This window comes from Caloenas nicobarica, chromosome 22 (genome assembly GCF_036013445.1).
Source record: "Caloenas nicobarica isolate bCalNic1 chromosome 22, bCalNic1.hap1, whole genome shotgun sequence".
In the NCBI taxonomy this organism is placed as follows: domain Eukaryota; kingdom Metazoa; phylum Chordata; class Aves; order Columbiformes; family Columbidae; genus Caloenas; species Caloenas nicobarica.
Window position 1 is genome coordinate 1,527,794 of NC_088266.1, and position 21,638 is coordinate 1,549,431.

The 21,638-nt window shown below is 46.4% G+C and overlaps 1 protein-coding gene across 6 annotated transcripts in view; it reads left to right on the forward strand.

The window, feature by feature from the left end:
• The window catches only part of EIF4G3 (eukaryotic translation initiation factor 4 gamma 3), a 132,267-nt gene that overhangs the window by 39,586 nt on the left and 71,043 nt on the right, over positions 1–21,638 (forward strand). For 5 of the 6 annotated variants that reach the window (XM_065649808.1, XM_065649809.1, XM_065649811.1 and 2 more), the window contains exons 3-4: positions 2,575–2,718; positions 18,665–18,760. In XM_065649808.1, the coding sequence (XP_065505880.1) occupies positions 2,575–2,718; positions 18,665–18,760 (240 nt within the window). The remainder of the gene's footprint in view (positions 1–2,574; positions 2,719–18,664; positions 18,761–21,638) is intronic. The other variant, XM_065649807.1, reaches the window with a different exon arrangement.

Genomic DNA, 21,638 nt, shown 5'->3' on the forward strand with positions numbered 1-21,638 from the left:
GTAGTAGTTGTGTGTGTGTGTATATACATGTATACACACTTATATATGTGCGTGTGTTTGCAAAAAAAAGTAAAACCAAAGGAACATAAATGCACAAACAGTTGTAATAAATAATTCAGTTTATATTGTCTCTTATATACGCCATACAACACTTAAAAAATATCCGAATTCCTTTTTTGGGGGGATAAAGAAGGTTATTTTTTAAAATTCTTTCTTCAAAAGCCGTAATTCACATGCGTGTGGGAAGATACGGCTGTAAAAATTTAAATGAACATAAAATATAAAAGGAACTGTGAAGAATGACCTAAAACAGCTTTTCAGTGCGGAAAAATATCAGTGTGCGATGTGTCCCAGGAACAGGAGCCAGCGCTGGGGGGATCTTGGTTCTGGGCTTGAGGAAAACATGAGTTTGAAAGAAAATTCCATGGTTTAGGGAGAAGAATTTCTCAGCTCGGTTCGATTTGCAATTTGAGCTTCTCTAATATTTGAAGCCATTGGTAGAAATTTAGAGTAAGTCCCAGAAAAGATGAATGAGGATGGAACAGGCGCATGGTCGGGGCTCCGTGATGATTAATTCCTCGAAGGGCTCCGTGGTTTATTACACAAGCAACAGCGTCTGTGGTTGAGTTTGCAACAAATAAGTTATTTTTTAGTCTATTATTAAAGATATATAGTTTGTCTAGATTTTACCCAAGTTGCGTAGTGCAGAGGTGTGGAAGAAAACAGCATCTTCAGCACCCAGGGGCTGCTTTTTCCTTTCCCCGTTCTATTTGCTCAGTCGTTTCCGTGTGGATCACGCATCAAATAATGTGTATTTTGGTGCAGATCTGTGCTCTGGTACCACCACAGGAACTCTGAGCTGCCTCCGTATTTTCCCTCGAGGTCACGCATGAGGACGAATAATTTGAGATACAGGCAACCCACAGGTGAAACCCCTTAGTTTTAGTTAAATATCAAAAATAATTCCGTTATCCTTTCCGTGCCTTTTCCCCTGTGTTAACGGGACCTCAGTTGCACATTCCTGAGCCCTTATTTTTTTCCAGAATTAGATGCCACTTGCCCAAAATGAGAGTGGAAAATCACATGGGCCCAAATAATCTTCCCCGAAATAAAATCAGAGGAAGATGTTTTCCGGTAGGGCAGAGATGGGGGTGAGGAGGAGGCCAAGTGGGATTTGTGGGATGAAATGAAGTTTGTCCAAGAACTTGGAAACGCTCAAAATTCCCAACTAAACTTGGGTAGGACCTCCTCCTCCATGAAATCGTACCGGTTTCTTGGGGATGGACGTGGAAAGTGTTACGAAGCTCCGCGTAACGCTGGTTTCGTCTCAGCCGGCTGAGGCTGAGCACACACCTGCCAATCCAGAGCAGCCAAAAAAAAAAGAGATGATCCCCCCCCGGGGAAGGGAAGGATCTGGTTGGAGGCAGAGGATGAGGTTCTCTGACTTCATCCACCCTGCGATGGGCACAAGGGTGCTGTAAATCATCCCACGGCGAACAATTCCGGACCATTTCCAGGCTCTGAGAAATCGCACATTTCCCTTCTCGTCGCCGGTGCAGCCGTTTGAGTGGTTTAGGTCACGTAACGACAGGACATCGATACGTGGAGTACGATAAAATGATATGGAAAAAGCATTGAGTCTGGAACTCTGTGACTTTTGCTTGGTGCTAATACTCCGTTAAAGATCAAGAGCCAGGAATTTCTTTCTGCCTTTTTTACCCGTGCTGGGGAAATATTCCACGTACACACACGTCCCCTGCGTTGTGCTTTTCAGCGCCTCTGGCTACGTGGTGCTTTTGAGCAAACAGAATATAGGCGTGAGCAAAGGGCAGAGAAAAGCGAGTGCTGGATGTCTATACTCTGAGCTTTCACCAAATCTGGAAGGATTTGCTTGTGTCGAATTGCTGGGGGTGTCACCCAATACTTACATGATTCTTTTTTTTCCTTCAGTTCTCCTTTTTTTTTACTATAGCGACTGTATAAAGCCTATTTAAAGCACTTCCATCGTGGAGATAGTACAGTGGAGAAAGGTTACGGGCTGGGAATATATTTTACAACATTTTGCTGCATGTGTTTCGATTGGTATTTTGTATCGAGGCTGAGGAAGGAGATAAGCTGAGCCAGAGCTGCTTTGGCGCTTCGTTCTTTGGTGGTGAGCCTTTCAGAGAACAGGCCCTCTGTGCAGCCCTTGGTATCCTTTTTGGAAGGGAATACGCAAGTTTTCCCCTTATTTTGTTTTTTTGAGTCACTGCTAATGTGGATCCCTTTGCAAAATCACAATATTGTTTGATACGGGTTATCACTGAGAGATCAGAAGGTGCCAGGACTGAAGTCAAAGGGACGTTGCAAAGCAAGAGGGCAGCGGTAAAGCTCAGCCAGTTCCTACACATTGCTGCTCTGGTTTTTTGATCCCTCCCCATTTTCCTGAATCACATAAATAGTTAACTAACTCGTACAGCGTTTCACATAGATAAATATTATTGCATATATAAATATAAATGCTGCTAGCCACTTTCTTAAGAAGATTTCAGTATCTGTACAGATCGCATTACTAATGTGATGTTTTACTAACAGTTTATCTCCACACAGGTAACACAAGTAGCAAGACAACCAGGTCCTCCTGCCCCATCCCCTTACACTGCACATGAGATAAATAAGGGACACCCAAATCTCGCCGCGACGCCGCCGGGACATGCATCATCCCCTGGGCTTTCGCAGGTAAGACCTGGCACCGGAGCCTCCTGCTTTTCTTTTTGTCTGATTTTTCAGCTTTGCGGCTCAAAACTTGACACAGCTGTGACCAGCGGTTAAAACTTAATTAGTGAATAACATCTTTTATGTGGCTCAAATCTTGCGGTGCCTTCTAGGTAGCGCTCAAGGGCATCGGTTCATTGTTGATTCCGTAACAGAAACTAAAAGCAACTTGAAAAATTATAGGAGGAACGTGCCTCAGTGCTGCTTTGGGGCACGGCCTGACTTCAGTTTTAAACGCTGTGAAAGTGCCCCGTGTCCTCTGGTAGGGATTTGCCGTTTCAAATGTTTCGTACAGGACACTGGAATTCCATAATTCTCCTGGGGGACAGCAAAACGAATTGCAAAAATGAACGCTAATAAAAGAAATGAGACAAAGGACCGATTACCAAAAAAAAGCACAGAAGAAGAGATAAATAGGAGTTATGATAAGAATGGAGAAATAGTGTTTAGTAAGATACACGGTATAAATTGGTCTTTTTGTAGTCTTGATGACATGAATACTCTACAGGGGTGACGTGAGTGGAGAAGCTTATGTTAAAAAAGGAAGGGGCAGGAGAGATGGGGACTGGGGCGCAGAAAGAGGGGACGTAAAAGATACGGGATCGGGGCAAGCAGGTGTGTCAGAGCACCAAGGAAAGCCTTGTGTTTCGTTTGCTCTCGTTTAATTTATCCTAGTTCAAATAACTGGAATGAAGCAGGAAGACGTGAGTAGTTCGGCTGGTAAGTGCGGTTTTGTTCGGAACAAGATGTTAAGTGGGGATGAGAAGCCGAGGATGGGCTGGTGCTGAGAGCCCCCGGAGTCCTGCAGCTTTTAGTCTTGCCAGCCTCTCATTTGGATGAAATATTAAACTGCAACTGACCTTTTAGACCAGGAGATGCGTGAAAACAAATAAGGTCACATAGGGAACAACACTTCACCTTAATATTATGCTTTCTAGATAAAACTCGGTGGGAAAACTGGAAACCTGCGTTTGAAAAGGTGCAAATTCTCATCCTTTATGGAGTGGGGAATTAGAAGCTGAAGTATCATCAAGATCACAAGTAGCTTGAAGGCGTTAGTGATCTCGGAAGCATTTCTTGCAGGTTTTTTTTGCTTCATGGTTCTTGGAAATAAAGTCTCTGGTTTGAAGATTGAGGGAGGACACAGAGCAAACCCTCAAACGTTGTCTGGCTTGTGTCACGTATCAAGAAATTCATTCCTGGTAAACCTTGTCAAGCTAATCACGTGGCAGATAACAGGAAGAAAGGGAACATTCTAGGCAGCCTCTTTAAAAATATTCTAATCAAGGATTTTTTTCCTACCCTTCATATTTTCCCGTTGAGTCAGTGCGTAGGCAGAGCGGGCTGCATGCCGGCCCGCCGGGAAAACCGGCTTTCCTGTTCTGCCGCCTCTTATCGCCCTGGAAATGGGTGGCAGGTTGCGGTAGGAGCCGTCTGAGCTCATGCCTTCCACGGCAGCTCAGGCTCCTCGAGGCTCCAGGAGGAGATTTGGCCTCTGACCGGCGGGGCTGGTGCTGGCAACTGCGAGATCACGGGACGTGAGCCGGGACTCGCCCGGGGTTGTAGCAGAGCGAGCTCCGGGGAGCTTTCCCAAGTGATTCCTAGCAAGCTGGGGTTTGGTAGTAAAGCAGCAAAACCAGTGGTTTCTATTCTTTCACAGCACCTGCTTTACCTCTGAGCAGGTGTTTTCACTCTTGCCATCAGCTGACCCTCTGGTGAAGAGTTAAAATGGAAGCGGCTGCGCCTGGGACACGGCACCGGTGAGGCTGGAAAGGGCTTCGAGAGTCTTCACGTGAACAGTTACAGGGTTATGCGTCCCCAGAGAAAGTTTTCTGTGGCCCTGAGCTATCAGAGGTTTGCAGAAACTTTCAGGTGATTTTTGGTAACACTAGAATTCCAAATATTCCTGTGGATATCTCACTTCAACCCCATCAGGTGTTGAGTTTCAATATTACATTATGGTAAGAAATTCTCTGGTTGAGCGGGGTGTTGGGTGAAAGCATTACCTTTTCATTGCATCTCTCGTGTGTCTCCTGTGGTTTCATTGAATGACACCTTGTAGTCGCATTAAAAAAGGAGGCGAGTGGAAGTTTCCTATTTCCAGACCGCTTGGAGTTTTGTGAACTCTAGTGTGATTTCATTTTGTTTTATTTTAGGCAAACAATCAAAATCCCTTAAAACTCTCATCACTTGAGAGTTTTTTCCATGCTGTAATTGTTCTTTTTGTCCGAATCTTGGACCCCTTCAATCCTGCTATTTCCTTTTTGAGATAACAGGACTCGAGCTGACGTGATTTTCTGATAAACACTTAATTACTGATTTATTTTTTTTTTTAACAGCGATATGACACTTCGAAAACTACTCTGTGTTTTAACCTGCGCTACCCTGATGATTGAACATTGAGCAAAGGGGTTTTTTGTGTTTGTCCAGTGGTGCCAAGCGTAGCGGGGGTGTGCATGGTGAGTGGTCTGTGCGTTCTTGGTTTTACAGAGTAATTAAAAAGCTGAGGAAGAAACCACTTCATTTGAATTAGAATCTGATTGTCATCGATTTCCCTGCTAGAGCTGTGACTTAATAAATACTCGTCAAACCGAGTCTTTCCGATGTAGGGACTGCTGTTTGGGCAGTAATGAATGAAAATATTTGTGTATGGTTTTGGGTTTCAAATATCACGTAGGTCTAAAAATATTTTTGCCGGTGGTGGAGCGTGTTTTACTTGTCTGTGCGCTCACAAGTGGCTCTGAGTGATGGAAGGTTCCACAAGCGGTCCCCTCGCTGTCCTGCCTGTTCCAGGGACATGGGGTCGGATCTTAAAATGCAGATAAGTGATAAAAGGAGCCTCTGTCCCTTAGGAAAGGGCTGGGGCACTTCATAGGTCTGGGAACTTGTGGGTGCCAAAAAGGCAGCGTCGAGTGGCCCGTGAGAGAGATTTGGGAACCACACAGGAGACACGGGGGGTGTTTAGCGTCTCCTGTGGGAAGAAAAGTCAGGGTGTAAATGTATGTTGTACCTTTGTAGCTGCCTTTCCTTTAACTTCCTTTAAACAAAGCCATCCCAGGCCAGGCTGGACGGGGCTCTGGGCAACCTGAGCCGGTGCAGATGTCCCTGCTCATGGCAGGGGGGGCACTGGGGGAGCTGGGAAGGGCCCTTCAACCCAAACCACCTGTGATTCGATGAAACAGATGGTCCTGCAACGCTCTGATTTGGTGTCTTTTTCACTTATTCTTCTACCTTTTCCATGTGACGTAGCGGAAACAAGAGAAGGGCTTGCTGGTCGACTTCCTCCAAAGTCTTTTATACCAACCAGCTTCTGGCACTTTGCTGCCCATCAGAGTGAGTTTCTGCAGCAGAAGGAGAAGAGCTTGGCCACGATGTGAAGCCGTCAAACTCCCCCCCCGCATCTGCAGCAAGAGCCAGCGGTTCTGCTTCCCAAATTCCAGGGCCCTGAAGTCATCCTGCTGCTCGCAGGAATGTGCCGAACTCCGCCAGCGCTGGAGAATGCGCAGCACATGTTGCTGCCGTGATGTTATGGCCAGATATGGCCCCGTGTATGTTGAATTTCATATTTCTGTTGCTCTTTGTGCAAAAGGGCCCCTCGTACAGGCTGGGGAAGGAGGGACGCGTCTCCTCTGCCCCTTTTCTTGCCTTGCAGAGTGTGGAGAAGTGGTTGATTGGAGACAATTTGCTTTCTCAGCGTGCAGGGGAAAGGAGAAATCATTGAAAAGGGGAAGAGAAGCTTTTCCTCGGGCCTGGCAAGTTATCCCGAGATCAGGTATTATGGATTTACAGCATGCCGGGCACCACAGGGTAACTCTTTGCCTGAGCTCTCATCCTGTGATGGATGTGAGAGAGTCTGGTGTGGGCAAAGAGCTTCCACACAGGCAGTTAACGCAAAGCAGCTGAAACGCTGTAAATCTGCCCCCAGCTCCGGCTTTACGTTACAGTAATTTATGGGGTGGCTGTGCTGTAAGATGGGAATAATGAGAAAGCAAAGCTCTTCTGAAGCAACCAGACTGGGGCTCGGAGGGAGGCACAGAGAAGTGATTGAAGAGAAGGAGGAGGCTCCTGCAGCTGCACCATGAGCAGGAGGCCACGTGTGAAGCTGAGGCCATCAGGAGAAGACAATTTCAACCCTCTCATGACCTAGGAGCGTTTTGGAGGATCCCACGGAACAAGTGCAGTGGGTTCTGGCGTGTGAGATGAAGCAACACGAGGGGAATGGTTTGGACGAGACTCTTGGCTTTCTCCGCCTTGGCTTTAAAACCGCGGGCTCTGACGTGCGTGCCGAGGGATTCCTACAGTCCGGGGCCGCGATTTGTGAGTGCCGACTTGACCGCGCTTGGAACGCGTCGCCAGGAAGTTCCTCTGCGATCAGGAAAGCTTTAGCTCTTGTTAAGAACACGCCGTGCGCTGAGCACATCGGCGCTTTGTGCCCACGGCTGCTGCTTGGGCTGGAGCGACAGAGTATCCAGTGAGCAGAGGGCCCTGTGGCATCCACGGACACCTTACTCGGAAGCGGTTGCAGTTATTGACAGCTGTGTTTAATAATCCTCATCCGTTCCTAACAGTGTCGAGATACCCCCGCAGAAAACAAAAGTGCAAGAGAGCTGAATTCTCAAGATCTTGCTATACAGAGACCTTGACTTTTAGGTGGCTGATTTAAATCCCAAACAGATTGTACTCGCTGGAGCTTGTTTCCATCTGCTTCTTTGCCTGGAGTGAAAAGAGTTGTGTGGTCTCATTCTGGCCCTCAAAAATGTCACCGTCGCTAAGTGAGCGTTTGTAAGGGCAGCGAGACATTCCTTGGTACCTTCAGGCCTGGGGGCTATGCCAGGAATCATGTCTGGGTGCCATCTGCGGCGTGCTCGGCAATCCCCAAACCTCTCCTCTGTTATCTCGGATCCTTCCTATGGGAGCGGAATCCTGTTAGAACCATGCTGTTTATTCAGTACTTCCCTCCCGTCATTCGTAGCCCGATTTAGATTTTTAGATGCTCTTAATCAAGTGACGTTTATGAACAGATTGGAACGGAAGGAGGAATGTAATTTAATCGTGACCTCGTCTATTCATGCCCTGTGACAACCCTGGGTTGTAGCGGGTGTTACGGTCGCTGTTCGATCCTGGTGTGCACAGGTACCTTCTGCATTTTCTTGTCTGCGAACTACACGTTACACTTGTCTTCCCCCAAATGAAGCTGTTCCTCATTATCCGAGTCCATGTGGACTGTGTAAAGTCGGATAATAAACCTTCATGTCCCTTGGAGCAGAAAGGGCTCCCTAATTTCATGGTCTTATTTGTACAAACACCCTGTCAGTCATTTTCTGTGTTAGGAGAGTGTCTTTTGTGGACACCTGGGTCAGAGTTGGTTCTCTAAGCTTTGCGGGGAACGCTCCATCCTGAGAGCTTTTTCTGTACAAGAACCTCCTTGTTTTGTGGAAGGGCCAAGCTTAGACTGGATATGGGAACAATTTCTTCCCCAAAGGGCTGTGGGGCATTGGAACAGGCTGCCCAGGGCAGTGCTGGAGTCACCATCCCTGGAGGGGTTGGACAGACGGACATGAGGTTCTCAGGACATGGGGCAGTGCCAGGAGTGGGGAACGGTTGGACTGGATGAGCTCGAGGGGCTTTTCCAACCAAAATGCTTCCATGATTCTGCAGATTTCACGCTGATTAAAAGCCCGCGGAACCCCGTACGTGGTGGAGCAGGTACAGCTGTCAGGCGGGATATTACTTAGCGATTGAATTGGCGGCTGCGATGGTGTGGACGCAGAATGAAAGATTAAACTCTCCTCATATAAATCAGGGTTGGACCGGCCGAGGGAGACGTTTGCCCACGTGTGCTGCCCCTCTCCCACCTCCCAACAGCCCGTTTCAGCTTCTCGACTCTTCTGTCCATACCAGATAATGAGGATAAAGAATATTTAAACAACACACTCTCGATGGTACTTTGTAGGCACAAAACCTGCCTCCCAGAAACGTGATTAATGTCATTTTCTGAGCAGTCAAGAACTCGACCCTAATGCTTCTTGTTCTCGTGTGTTTTCTTCTATACATCGGGTCAAGACTCTTCCCAACAGGTATTTTTAATGCAGCTCGCTAATTCTGAGCTTGCAGGAATAGATGACTGCAGGTGGAGATTTGAAAACGCGAGTTATTTAATAGCTGATAAATCCAGAAGCAGCGTAATCTCCTTTTGGCCTTTGTGTTTAAGACCTGCTGGAAGCGCCGCTGAACTCTCTGTTTTGTAATAGGATTAGCAGGTTTTTGATTGGGTTAATAATGCTGGGAGTATTTGCTCATATAACGTATTCCATTATTTGTGATTAATTGCTGTGCTTTTTACCTCCTTAGTTGAAATCTGGACAAATCTGTGCTGGGAACGTAAAGTCTCAGCAGCTGCTATTGGTGCCTTTTGGAATTTGGGGTGATTTTGCGTAGGGAAATGCAAATTCTTCTAATTTGGGGAGAGCAACTGGGTGTAAAAGCTGCAGGAAGGGAAATCGGGGATAGTGGGAAAGGCATAATGTAGCTTCAAACGCCGATTAATGCTATTAACTTTAATAATTATTTAACCTTGGAAACAGTTGACTTTCAAAAGGCAGGAGGTAGGTGGGATGAATGAATTAGTTTTAATATTTCTGCACTTAAGAAGGACTAGAAACAGCCTTTTTTTTTTTTTTTCTAACAAGGAAGGGAAAACCAACTCCACTGTAGCTGCTTTAAAATTCTACACGTTCCTTTCTTCAGGACTTTTCTGTGCATGTTTTCTGTCCTCGCAGTCGCTTGGGCTGTGCTTTATTTTGATGCTTTTCAGACTTTACCACTTGTTGAACCACATTTTTGTTCGTATATAAGAAGACCAAATAAAAAAAGCCAGGCGCCTTGCCATTGTCTTATGTTTAATAATTTCGATTCTGGTCTCCCTTCTGTAACAATACCTTCTGTTCTGGGCAGTTTAATGGATGTTTTCTTGCATGCTCCAGAAAATCCGGTGTTTTTAAACAAACACAATGTGTCGCAGAAGGGAATGTGTCCCGATAAACACCCAAGTCAGCACAAAAAGTCAGAGCTTTACACAGGCTGCATTTTATAAACGTAGAGGACATAAAATATCCCTGCGATTAAATAAACCTGGGGAGAAGGAGCAGTTGAAGGGCTGGAGTCCCCATGTGACATTGAGGAGTTGAAGAATCATCTCTGGAGCCATTTATACCTTCAGCACAGAGGATCTGAGGTTTGAAATCCAGAATAACGTGGTTCTGTGAGGTCTCGGGTGCTGCGTTCTGCTCCCAACGAAGCGCCCAGAAGGATTTGATGGTTCCGGAGCAATAATTCCGCTTTGGGCTCCTCGTAGCCTGGAAGGACCGTGCCAGTGTTCTCCATAGACCCTTTATGGTGCTGTTAGAAACCAGGAATTTATTTAGTTGCTTTAAATTGGCTGGATTTGCACAGTTCCACACAGTGGTATTTCTGGGCTTCAGCGTCACGTAGTAAAATTTGAACATTTAATCTGATTTCTGCCATCGACTCATCAAATGGTTGAGGTTGGAAGGGACCTGGAGATGATCTAATCCAAGTGTCTACTCGGGGTTTGAGCATCTCCAAGGATGGAAACGTCCTTAAAGACAGAAGATCACGAATATGGGGAGCTTTTTGTTGGGTGTAGGAGGAAAGGGTCAAACTTGCTGTTGTGACACAAGGATTCATCCTCAAAGTTCATCTTTTGGTTAAATTGGAATGAAATTTTATAAGACAAGGGAAGGGCGCTTTGGAAACTGGGGTGTCTGCTGAGATTCGCAGCTCTGCTTCCAGCAGCGGGGACGCTGGAATTTCTCCCCTCGACACGCACATACACTCAATATTTTTGAGTAGCTTTATTATGGAAAACACCGATTCACTGAATTTCGTAATGGCCATTTGCAGAGCACCCCCAGCCCGCGCGCAGGGACCGTCACTGCGGTCTGCGGAAGAAGCCGAGTAAATCCACACGAGTATTTACAGATGTTACGAAATGACAATCTGCGGCGGCGTTATCCTCGCCCTCGGACCTTCGTTAACAGTCCCAGGCAGGTTCCGCGTTGATGGATTTGATAAATGAGCCTTTGGGAAGGGGACAGCCACTAGCAAGGCATCATCCGTGCCGTGTGTCAAAATGACGTTTGTTTAAATAGTTCATAAATACCTTCAGCCGACCACACCACTGCCCTCTGAAACGGGGCACAGGCTTATCAGCTTGAGCGCCTTATCTTTTTGTAAAAAGAAAGATTATTCTTTCCTCCCCAGAGCTGCGCGTTGTATTCACCTTTGCGCCGTGTTAAGGGGCGGTTGCGTTCAGCAGCGTAGCTGCTGATAAAACAATTGCAATTGTTATGTTAAAAACGCACGGTAAGCCTGGATTTTGGGGAGATAGTGCGTAAAATAAGGACACTCACTGTCTTTTTCTTTCCACCCTCCTTCGTAACGTCCCTCCAGGAATAGTGAGCACAGTGTGTTAAGCAGGAAGGAAAGGGCTGCGTGTCTGTGGCTATATTGTCCTTGCACAAACCGTCTTTGTCCAGGGAAGAGGAAATCGCGTTTCCTTTGCTTCCTTCCCTCAGTGGGAATCCGACGATTTATGTCAAAAGTAGGAAAAACGCCCGTAGTTCTGCGGGTGTTACTTGCGACTCGGTTTCCCCACTTGACTTGCTGCCTTTGCCCAGTTGAACGCGTGACACTAAATCACACGAAACCATAAAAAAGAAGGTTGTTAAAAACGTAGCGGGGCAGGTAATGACACAGGTGATTTACCTGGAGACAAAGCGCTGTGGAGGAATTGAGATAAGAATCGGTGAGAGCAGCAATTCCTCCTGGGTCAGGAGGGTTTTAGCCTTTTAAAGGCTGAGTTTCATATTTACCGACATGGGGAATTGTGGAAACAGGTTTGCGAGGAGGAGGAGGAACGTTATAGTCTTGTCTACAATTTAGCGAATCCCAAAAATTCACTTCTATAGTGCAAGACGCCTGGAGTTAACAGAGTATCGACATATTAATGAAATGGCTTTTGCAAAAACCCGACGTATTTAAATAAACGCCCGCGGTGGTCACGGTTCCTGTTCGCTCTTTGCTCCCGTCCCCATGCAAACCACGGGCAGAGCTTTGGTACCCGTGTCACCCTCTGGGCCCATCCCAGCGGGTTTATTTGCACCATCACTGCGTTAAATTCTATTTCAAAGCGGAAAACCTCAAGCTGCGCAACCTGTTCAGTGTCTGAGAAGAGCTTTGGTACTCGCATCGTTGATTTTCGTGAGGCTTTGAGTATTCCAAGTATTAGATACCGATATGTGCAGAAACCCAGGGTGTTTTCAGGTTACCGGTGCATTTTCCAGGGCAGCAGCTCTGGTTCCGGGAGATGCAGTGGAGTCCAACTGCCGCGTGTTTTTATTGTACAGAGGTGCTGTGATGAGGACAAGCTGATTCCAGTGATGCTGGTTAATTTGCAAATGAGCTGCTTAAAAAAAATAGGAAATTCTTGCTGCGATGGATACCAAAAAAAACGCATATTTGAGCGCGTAGCTGTGGATGAGGACTTATGTTGAATCCGATAGCGTGTTTGAAATGCAGTTGAAGTATCGCAGTAAATAACGAAAGCCAAACGCTGAGCATTGAGAGGGGAATTTTTGTTTATTGGTTTAATCGCTGTGCTATTTTTAAAGCTGGGATAGTTCACAGGAGTAGAGCGAGAATGTGTTTTTCTGCATTATTTGAGAGAGGACTGTGTAGAAAAGCCTGAAATGAATAAACTTAGTAATTCAGGCTTCTCCATCATTGTAATATTTGCAGATGAGCGGGCTCTGTATATTACAAATAGTACAGATTTTTTTCCTACCATACTCAAATAATTCACATTATCCAAGTCTTTGCAGACAGCAGCTTTCAAGTCTGCCTGACCCTGTTCTGCTGACTGCAGGAAAGAAAAAAAAAAAAAAGATAAATTTGAATTATCTGGTTACCCAAATAGCAATAAAAATCCAGTATGTTCGACAGAAATCCAGGAGCCGTGTCGTGTTTGCATTGGGATGCAGGGACCGAGCGGAGGTGGTCCAAGAAGTGGTTTTTGTGTCGAGCTCGTGGGATTTTTGGGAGCTGGTTTGGCCCTTATTTCTCCTTCCCTCAGGACTTTATTGCTCGGACGTGTTGGGACGGCTGCTGAAACGATGCGGGTGTCGTGGGTTTGTGGTGTTTGTCTCCGAGGTGGGTGTTTCGGGCTCGATATCGTAACCCCGAGCAAAGCTGAGACCGGAGACACCAAGAAGGTCTCGCGGGGCTGTTTTGGCTCTTTGTGGTGTTGATTTATGAGTGCAGGTGCATTAAAATATCGAATTCTTTGCTAGCTGAGCTCTTCCCATGGGTTGCTAACAGGTATTTGAATCCTGGGTGTCCCGGAGATGCCACCGTTGGGAGCTCAGTAACTCACTTAAAACCTGTTTTATTTCATCCATCACCAACATACTAATTTTAGGTCAAAAGCTGCTTCACCCCCCGTTCCATCACCTCCACAGCAGGTGCCGCAGTGGCCAGGAGGATGGTGAAGGGGACGGCACGAGCTGGAATCTCTTAATTTCTTCTACTCGATGTGTTTGTAAGTCAGCACTCGACTGGAAGAATGAGCCTTTCATGAGCACAGCAGCTGCTGGAGCTTCTGGGCTGGGCTCGGGTGCTCTGCTTGTGGCTGGTATCCCTGTCTGGCAATAACGCTACTTTCCTATCAGATTTTAAAGAAAGAAAAAAGCAACTTGATCTAATGTGATAGACGCCTTTTGAAAAATTGAGGCCATTCAGAAAAACCAAGGTGCTGGCTCCGTAGGACGGGCAGCATGAAGAACTGTTCTGGTGCGCGCTTCCCTGCGGGTGAGTTTATTAGGTAGAAATGAAGATACGGGTTTGAAATTCTAACCCTCTTGCTTTCTGAGAGCCGAGTGCTGAGAGATGTCCGCGTGTCGGGTCGTGCACGGTCACAGTCGTTCAGCGACTTGATCTCAGGCTGTGGGAGGGCAGAGCAAACCCAACTCAACAAATAAACCACGATGCACAACGAAAAGCCGCATCCTTCCCGTTTGTGAACCGAGCGATGGTTGCTGCTGCTGCGGGGAATTTCTTCACCTGCACCCGAGGCCGGGCCAGGGACACGGGGGAAAAAACTCTCTTGGAGGTTTGAAGATGTGGTTTTTCTTGAGGAAAATAGTTCAGCAGCTGGAAGGAATACTGAATCCAGTTGTGAAAAATGGGGATAAACGGGAAACAGCCGTGTGGGGATGTGACCGGTGCTGAGCGCTCTGTCCTGTACCTGTCTGCAGGGGCAGCTGCATTTTGTCTTGGGGAGCTTGGACAGATAAGAATTTATAAATTTAGGGATGGGACCCCTCGGCGTAAAGTGCACTGAGTGTTGCTCTAAGTGCCCACCTGGCGTGGCTTTAATCAATATTTAGCATTTAACCGGGTCAATGTCTTGGTGCAGAAATACCTGGACGTCCAGAGCGCGTGTGTGGTTTTATTTGGGGGTCACGTGGGGGCAGAGATGGATCTCGCAGCAGTTTTATCCTATTTCCATCCAGTGCGCTTTTTTGGATATTTTACATTTCAACATCAAATGTTTCAAAGTCTTTTTGAAAGTGATGCTTTAAGCTTCACCTGGGGACTCTGTCTGTGGGTGCAGAGATACAAACCACTAGAGCAAGGCGTTGTATTTTTTATTCCCAGGGAAGAATCTCATTGCTTTCTGTTGTCACCACGCACAGTAAACGCCCTTTGGGGTTGCTCCTGTGGCCCCAGCACCCTTTGTATTGTCAGAAAATGTTTTGCTTACGCCGTCACGTTCCTCCCGAAGAGATTAAAAAGCTTTTCGCTGCCGTTCAGCCGAGTTCCAGCTCGACCCGGACGGGAGCGCGGCCCCCGTGTTGGTGTTACTGGGAAGTCACTGGAAGCCCGGAGGTTTTTCTCGCCCAAGGTCGCGGCGATAGCGATGGCAGGAGAGCGGCGAGCGCCTGAGTCACCGTCACGTGCCGGAGCTGCCAGACCATTTCTGCTCCTCGTATGTAACTCCAGTAAATATAGACCCAGCGCAACTTCTTCCCTGAGCCGAGAGGATTCAAGAAACGCTGACGGGGTTTAACCCCTTCCCACACAAACCCGGCCGCGCTGCCCGGGGTGGAAAGCTCAGCAAGTGGCACCTTTTTGCCCGGGGATTTAAGGGTTTTGTTCCAAAAATCCCCCTTTGCAGCGGCTGCGGGAGGCAGAGCTGCGTGACTCAGCTGTTTCAGAACCCGATGTGTGTACTTTGCCTGTTTATTCCCAGTACAGGCAGTACCGAGGGAGTCGTGTTACGCAGCAGGCTCCGTGTTTATTAACCAGCTAATCTAAGAATAACTTTTTTTTCATTCGTTTTGCTGGTTGCGATGGTTTTATCTTTTTTTTTTTTGGCTTAGCGCAGTCAGCAGCCCAAGGTGGAAACTGCACAGATCGAAAGGGTTTTCCCCAGCAAGTTGAACACAGAATTATTATCGCATTATTATAACATCAGAAATATAAAATCACGAAGATAAAAGCTTTAAGGGAGCCAATAATTCTGCCTGGCAAGCGGAGCAGCTCAGCAGCCTCTGCTCTGTTCCAGCTCGGGCTGCTCGGTTATTTGAACTTCAGGGCTTTCAATACCAGCATTTAAATGTTTCTGAGCCAAAATTTTGATACAGAGGGATATTTCCTTCCCTGCCTTCCCTTCCCTGGGAGTTTATTTAGGGAATTTTCGGGGCGTTTCCTCCCGGGTCTCTTTGTTTGTTCACCTCTCGCTCCGTTTCGGCCACAGTGCATAACAGCCCTGGATTTCCAGCGTGACCGCGTGTGATCCTCGTTACTGCGTGTACCTCTTTAGACACTTGGCGCAGGAAAAATTCCTTTTGACAGACGAATTTGTGCAATACGTTTAATCAGCTGACTTGGCTGAACAGCAACAGAGTGCTGTGATTTACTCTGCCGGTTGTTTCGGTAGGTTTTTTTTTAGTATTTATATGTGAACTTAGCACCTGTAGAAATTTATAGAGCACTTTTTTTTTCCTCCCTTTTTTTTTTGCCCCCCATTATGTTTCAACACAAATAGCAGTTCAGACACACCTCTGTCTGCTTCGAAGTGTTCCTTGCTGTGTAACAGTTGTGAAATGGGTTCATTTGGGTGACGCCTGTTGTCTCCAGTGGGATGCTCCTCGTGGCTGCAGTTGTGAACCTGGCGTGGTCGCCTGTGTCACAAACAGCACCGATTGTCCAAAATTACCTTGTTTTGATGACAGTTTAATCACAGAAACCCTTCCGTGGCTGCTATTTAAGCCTTCACATGCTTTTTGTCTTTATTTAGGAGTTAGTGCCGTACTTATTCTGACAGAGTTTAGAAACTAAAGCGGATTTAACACTCGGCGTCTTGCATTTGCCTCTCAGCAGTGACAGCTGTTATCAGAGAGGTGGCTGGCGATGGAAAAATGTCTGATTAGTGTCTTTCTGCTAAAACTCGTTGTTTTTTAAGGCTCAGCGATAGCTGTGCCTCCTTTCCTTCAAATTCCCTTTTGCTCGAGCGATTCAGAGGAAACTGGGGCTGGTTTGGAGGTGGGGAAGGACTTTGGGGGCAGCGCCGGAGTTACACCTGATTTAGGTTTTGGTCCGTCGTGTGCAAGTTAAGCCCGAAGAAAACATATTTTTATGAGCCTGACGAAGGGGGAGAATAGTGGATATTTTATTCTGGTTTTGCAAGATGATAATGCGGGATAAGGTCTCTTTTTGAGGTGCAGAGCTGGTGCTCAACTGGTCCATCTCCACCAAAACCTGCAGATCCTCTGAGGGGAGAAGCCTTAATCCCACGTTGAGACGAGATCCCGGGCGCAGAAAGTCATCAGCAATACGCTCCACGTTCAGGACAACTTCTCTAGGTTGTGGCCGAAAAGACCTCAGAGTTTCCCCACGCCTCGTTAGCACTTGATTAATCTGTGCCGTGCTGCGGCGACGTCCCAAGGTACGGGTCATAGTGTTGATTACCCAGCATGGACACGAACGGCTCAAGCAGAATCGCACTTGTCAAATAAAAAGGGCAAATATATGATGCTGCACCTGACGTCTTCAAAAAATTAGAAGACTTCTCGTGAATTAATTGTCAACGCGAACGTGGATGGAGACGTTTAGAGGAAATGAGCTCCCGGAGAGGACGGGCAGTGGAGAACCTGCCCTGCTCCCCTGCCATGGGTTACTGGAGCTGATTAAAGCGTTTAATTGCTCTCGAACCTGAGTCTTTGCTGCTACATTGATACATAAACCACTACACAACAACGTTCTTCAGCTAAATATTCCCCAGGTGTGCTTTGGCGTCCTAAATCATGGCAAAGATCTAGTGATGTGCTTGGAGATGAACATTTTTATCGTGTCTTTGACCCGAAACGATGTGCTAAATCCCTTGGTTGGATTGTTTCTAAACTACATTTCCGTTTACCTCACGTTTTGATCAGCGGGAGATTAAGCAGGGATTTTATGTCTAGGGACGAAAAAGAAGAAAAAAGAGTTAATACCTGTCTCCTGGAGGCACAGGACACTGGTCGTTCTTGCTCCAAAACCGATCTTTTACATGGCTTTATTTTCCTTACATACCCACATCCTACATGTTGGAAGGACTGGTTGACTCTACCTTGAAAGTCAGAACACGCCTGATGATATTTGGCGTAGTTTGTTAATTCAAACTCGGAAGTTTTACACACTTCAGGACTGAGTTTCTTTCTAGAAACAGCACATTTTGTGTTTTTTCTAGCACGTTTTTTGTGGGTTTTCTAGCACGTTTTGTGTTGTTTCTACACCGCTCCTTGAGCTATTTGCCTAAACCAGAGTTTGAGGTTTTATGCTGGATCACCCTTCTTTATAGCTCAAGTTTTAGAAGTTTCTTTTTATCTTTCTGTCATACAAACAGGTTTGGCCTACCAACTATAACTTCAGTTTTATTGTTTTAAGAACTTAATTATTCAAATCAAACGTAGCCCAGTTCAAATCAGAGATACCCCAAGATTCTCCTGCGGGCTGGTTCAGCAACAAAATACGGACTAGAATGTTTCCCTTTATGCCTTAGATTTGCTCTTGAATTTTAGTGCAAGGGCCATCAAATTCAAAGACGGGGTTTTTTCAGCAAGGCTTGGGGTGCGAATATATCGTAATTCTGCGTACAGCAGGTTATTGCGACGTTTTAAAGCATATTTGCAATGGGGTCGTGCAGGACGCACAGGGCAGCGCCTTGGGGCCGATTCCTCTTGAGAGCCAAGGCCGTGGCAGGACGGCGTTTGTGCCCTTACAATAAGAAACTATGTTAAAGAATAGGTAATTAATATTTTTTTTGTTGTTCAAAAAAAAAAAAAAAAGGAAAAAGGTGCTCCGAAAAGTTATTCCTAAATGTCTTGTTAAATCGTGGAATCCCCAGGTCCAGTTTAGTGTTACTTTGGGCAGCCGACACGAGGGAAGCAGCTGGTGCTATAAATGGTTATAGCCCATTGAAACCAGCGGAACTAGTGCAAAATTCCCCCAGCCCGCGCTCTGCCCGACATCTGGAACCATTTCGGGCCGTTTCGTTGTGTTGCAAACACTAAAGCAGCTCGTGTTCAGCGCGCTTGAGCTTGTTTCTTGTCATTTGTCTGATTTTGGAGGATTTGTCAGCGGTTCCGATGTGGATTCCTCAGCGATTTCCTCACAAATAGGCTCAGAGGAGGCTTCTCGACGAGAAGGCGGCGATCACCTGCTCTTTTTATATGTCATTTAATCTCAACGTTCATCAGCCGCCCGTCCGATAACGGGTTTAAATTCCTCTTTTGGGGTGAATTATTTGATAAACTCCATTTTGGTGTCGTTTTCTCGTTCCCCGCAGGCTCCGTACCCCTCAGGACAGAATGCGGCCCCCGCCACGCTGGTGTACCCCCCGGCCCCGCAGACCATGAGCACGCAGCCCCAGACCCGCTCGCCGGTAAGGGAACCCTCATTTACCTTCTTTTACGGGCTTTTTTTTCCTCGTTTGGGTGTCTGCCTGTCCATGTGTGTCTTGGCCGGTTCTCTGGAACGCGTGTCTTACTGAACTGGAAGCGCCTTCCAAATGGCAGATCTTGATTGAATTTTTCACGCTCCACCCTGGTCGCATAATTTACCTTTTCAAGTGGTTTATCAGAAAAGAACTAATGGATTCTCATCTACATCCAGATAACACGATTTATTTTTAGCATAGTTGCTTTCAGGTTCGCTTCATTTTAGAGTTTAGATTCATTCCCAGAATCTTTCTCTTTCCTTCATTTTATTTTATTTTATTTTTTTTTCTTTAAGGGAGCATTTGATAAAGCCCAAAGCTCAGTAAACCACAGCGATTCTCTGCGGCCTCTGGGCGTTATTTCCACATAAAGGCCCCTGGGTCAGTTCTGACCATTTACTGCCCAGCACCTCCCACTTTTCACCCAGAGCTTCCGTCCCCACCTCTTTTTGTCATAAGCCCCTTTTTCACTCAACTTTAGGTTTGATTGTCCTCTGTAATTTTTTGTTCATTTATTTTATTTTATGGATGCGTATTGTAATACTGCTCTGCTACCGTAGGACTTTGGTTCCCCAAACCAGGCTCTTTTTTTGGGGGAATTTCTGCTCGTAGCGCAGTTCCACGCAACACCAGGAGACCCTCCAAGGGCTATAGGGAGCTTATTGACCATCCCGGTGGATTATTATTGACCATCCCGATGGATTATTATTGACCATCCCGGTGCCTCAGGCCTCACCGAGCCAAGGGAGCAGCAATCCCTGCGCTTCTCACAAATCCGTATTTACATCACGACGCTTCCAGGTTACCCAAAAACCCCTTTTACCTTCCCAGCACTCTTCTCTTTTTAAAGTAAGGTAAAAACTGCCGCTGCGTGGCAGCGAAAGCCTCCCAGACGGAAATCTTGTGTTTATCTGCAGAACAGGTGTATATATATATATATATATCTAAAAACATATGTACAGGGCAAGATTTCCCCCGTGTGCAGCCACACCGATGCGCTTTCCCTAATTCCGGAGGTTTCACCTCCGGGGATTTGCAGGCGGGTTAATTCTGACGCTCGTTAACCCCTCTGTCGATGAAGGAACCAATTAACGCCAGTTTTGATGAAGTTTCCTTGACGTGCACAGCTGCCAGTTTGTAACCCCCCCTTCCTTTATCTGATCAGTACCGTGCGATACTGATGGTTAAACCCCCTCTTTTCTCAGTAAGTATAATCGTCTCCTTTCCCTTGAATTATCGAGAAGCACAAACGAGTTGATGTGGTTAGAACTGGAGCACAAACCTGACTGAAGAGCTGCGTCTCTAAACCAGTTTCTTTGACAGCCCAGCAGGACAGTGCCAATACATTGCACAGACAACTGGAAGAGGAGGAAGGTTTTGGAACAGAGTCCGGTTTACAGGTCCCTGGCTGGAAGAGGCTGGATAAAATACTGCATTGTAAGCAATATAACAAACTGTACTCCTTCTTGCAGGCAATTGTGCCGACGGCACCGGTTTTATTTCTTCCTTTCTTTATTTATTATTCTTTTTTAATTATGATTATTACCACATCTATTTTTTTTTTTGTTGGCTGATCTACAGAAATGCACTGATTTTTTTGCTTCTTTGCTAAGAGCATGAGCTGCCCCGGCGGTTTCCGCCGGGCTCGGTGGCGCCGCAGGGTCCCAGTTGCAGTGGGAAGGGCCTGACCTGGCGCAGGACGGAGACCAGGGTGACTTTGGGATAACACCTTGAGGAAATTTGGCCGGAAAATATGTCAAATTGTAGGGTTTTGGCCCTGTTGTTGAGGTATTGAGGAAGAATTTGTCTGCAACCGTCAGCCATTTTTCTGTTTGATTTGGAAGCTCTCCTGTATTTGCCATCACGCTGCTCCTGCCCATCTCCACCCCATGACTAAACGCCGCACCCATCACATCTCATCCCACCCCCAAACAAATGCAAGACCAGCCCGTTCCTCAGCTACTCTTGCATTCTGTTCTGGGCTTGATTTACTTTTAATTTTTTGAAATTTATTTTTTTAACCCGTCTTTTTTTCTTTTTTTTGGTGGCGAGGGGAGGGTGAGGAGGGGACGAGGAAGGTGGCAGGATCATCCCAATTCTGCTTCCTCCAGCAGCCGGAGTTTCCTCCGTCCCGGTTCTACACGCGAGGGCCGTTGGCAATTGCAGGGCTCAGGTTTTTCCGCTCCTGCCTTTGCAGTCCAACCGGCTTCACGTTTTCTCCCCGTTAGCGTCGTAGCGTCACTAATTTCAAAGGAAGGAGAACGAAATCAGAGTCGTTCGGCGGTACTGAAAATTATCCATTAGCTCTTGCTGATGCCACCGAGCACCGGGTGATTTTAACACAAACTGTCCAATTTAGGAGGTTTTCCGAAAAACAAAAAAAAGTGATCAGTTTGAGCGATCCCGAAGGATTTTTCAGAGGCTCGAGGCTGTGCCAGCTCAAGATAGAAAACTTAACCCACCGTCCACAGAGCAGAGAGCAGGACCGTGAGGAGTGCGGGGGCAGAAACATTGGACCTAAATTTCATAAAGAAGTTTTCCTTTCCATCTCCTGCCTCCATCGGACAGAGGAAAAAAAAAAAAACCAAACCCAAAGTGTCTGTTTTAATGCGAGCCAGCAGTGACTACAGTTTGTTCTGTTGCTTACAGCTGTTAATAGGAGAAAATCCTATCGATCTGAATTATTTTTAAAAAATTAAAAATTAAAATCAATAGCCAATGGTGACCAGTGCAAAATAGATTAGGATGTTTTTCACTAACTTTGAGGTTTTCTTTTCTTTTTTTTTTTTTTTTCCTTGTAACATGTATTACTTTTCACCGTGGA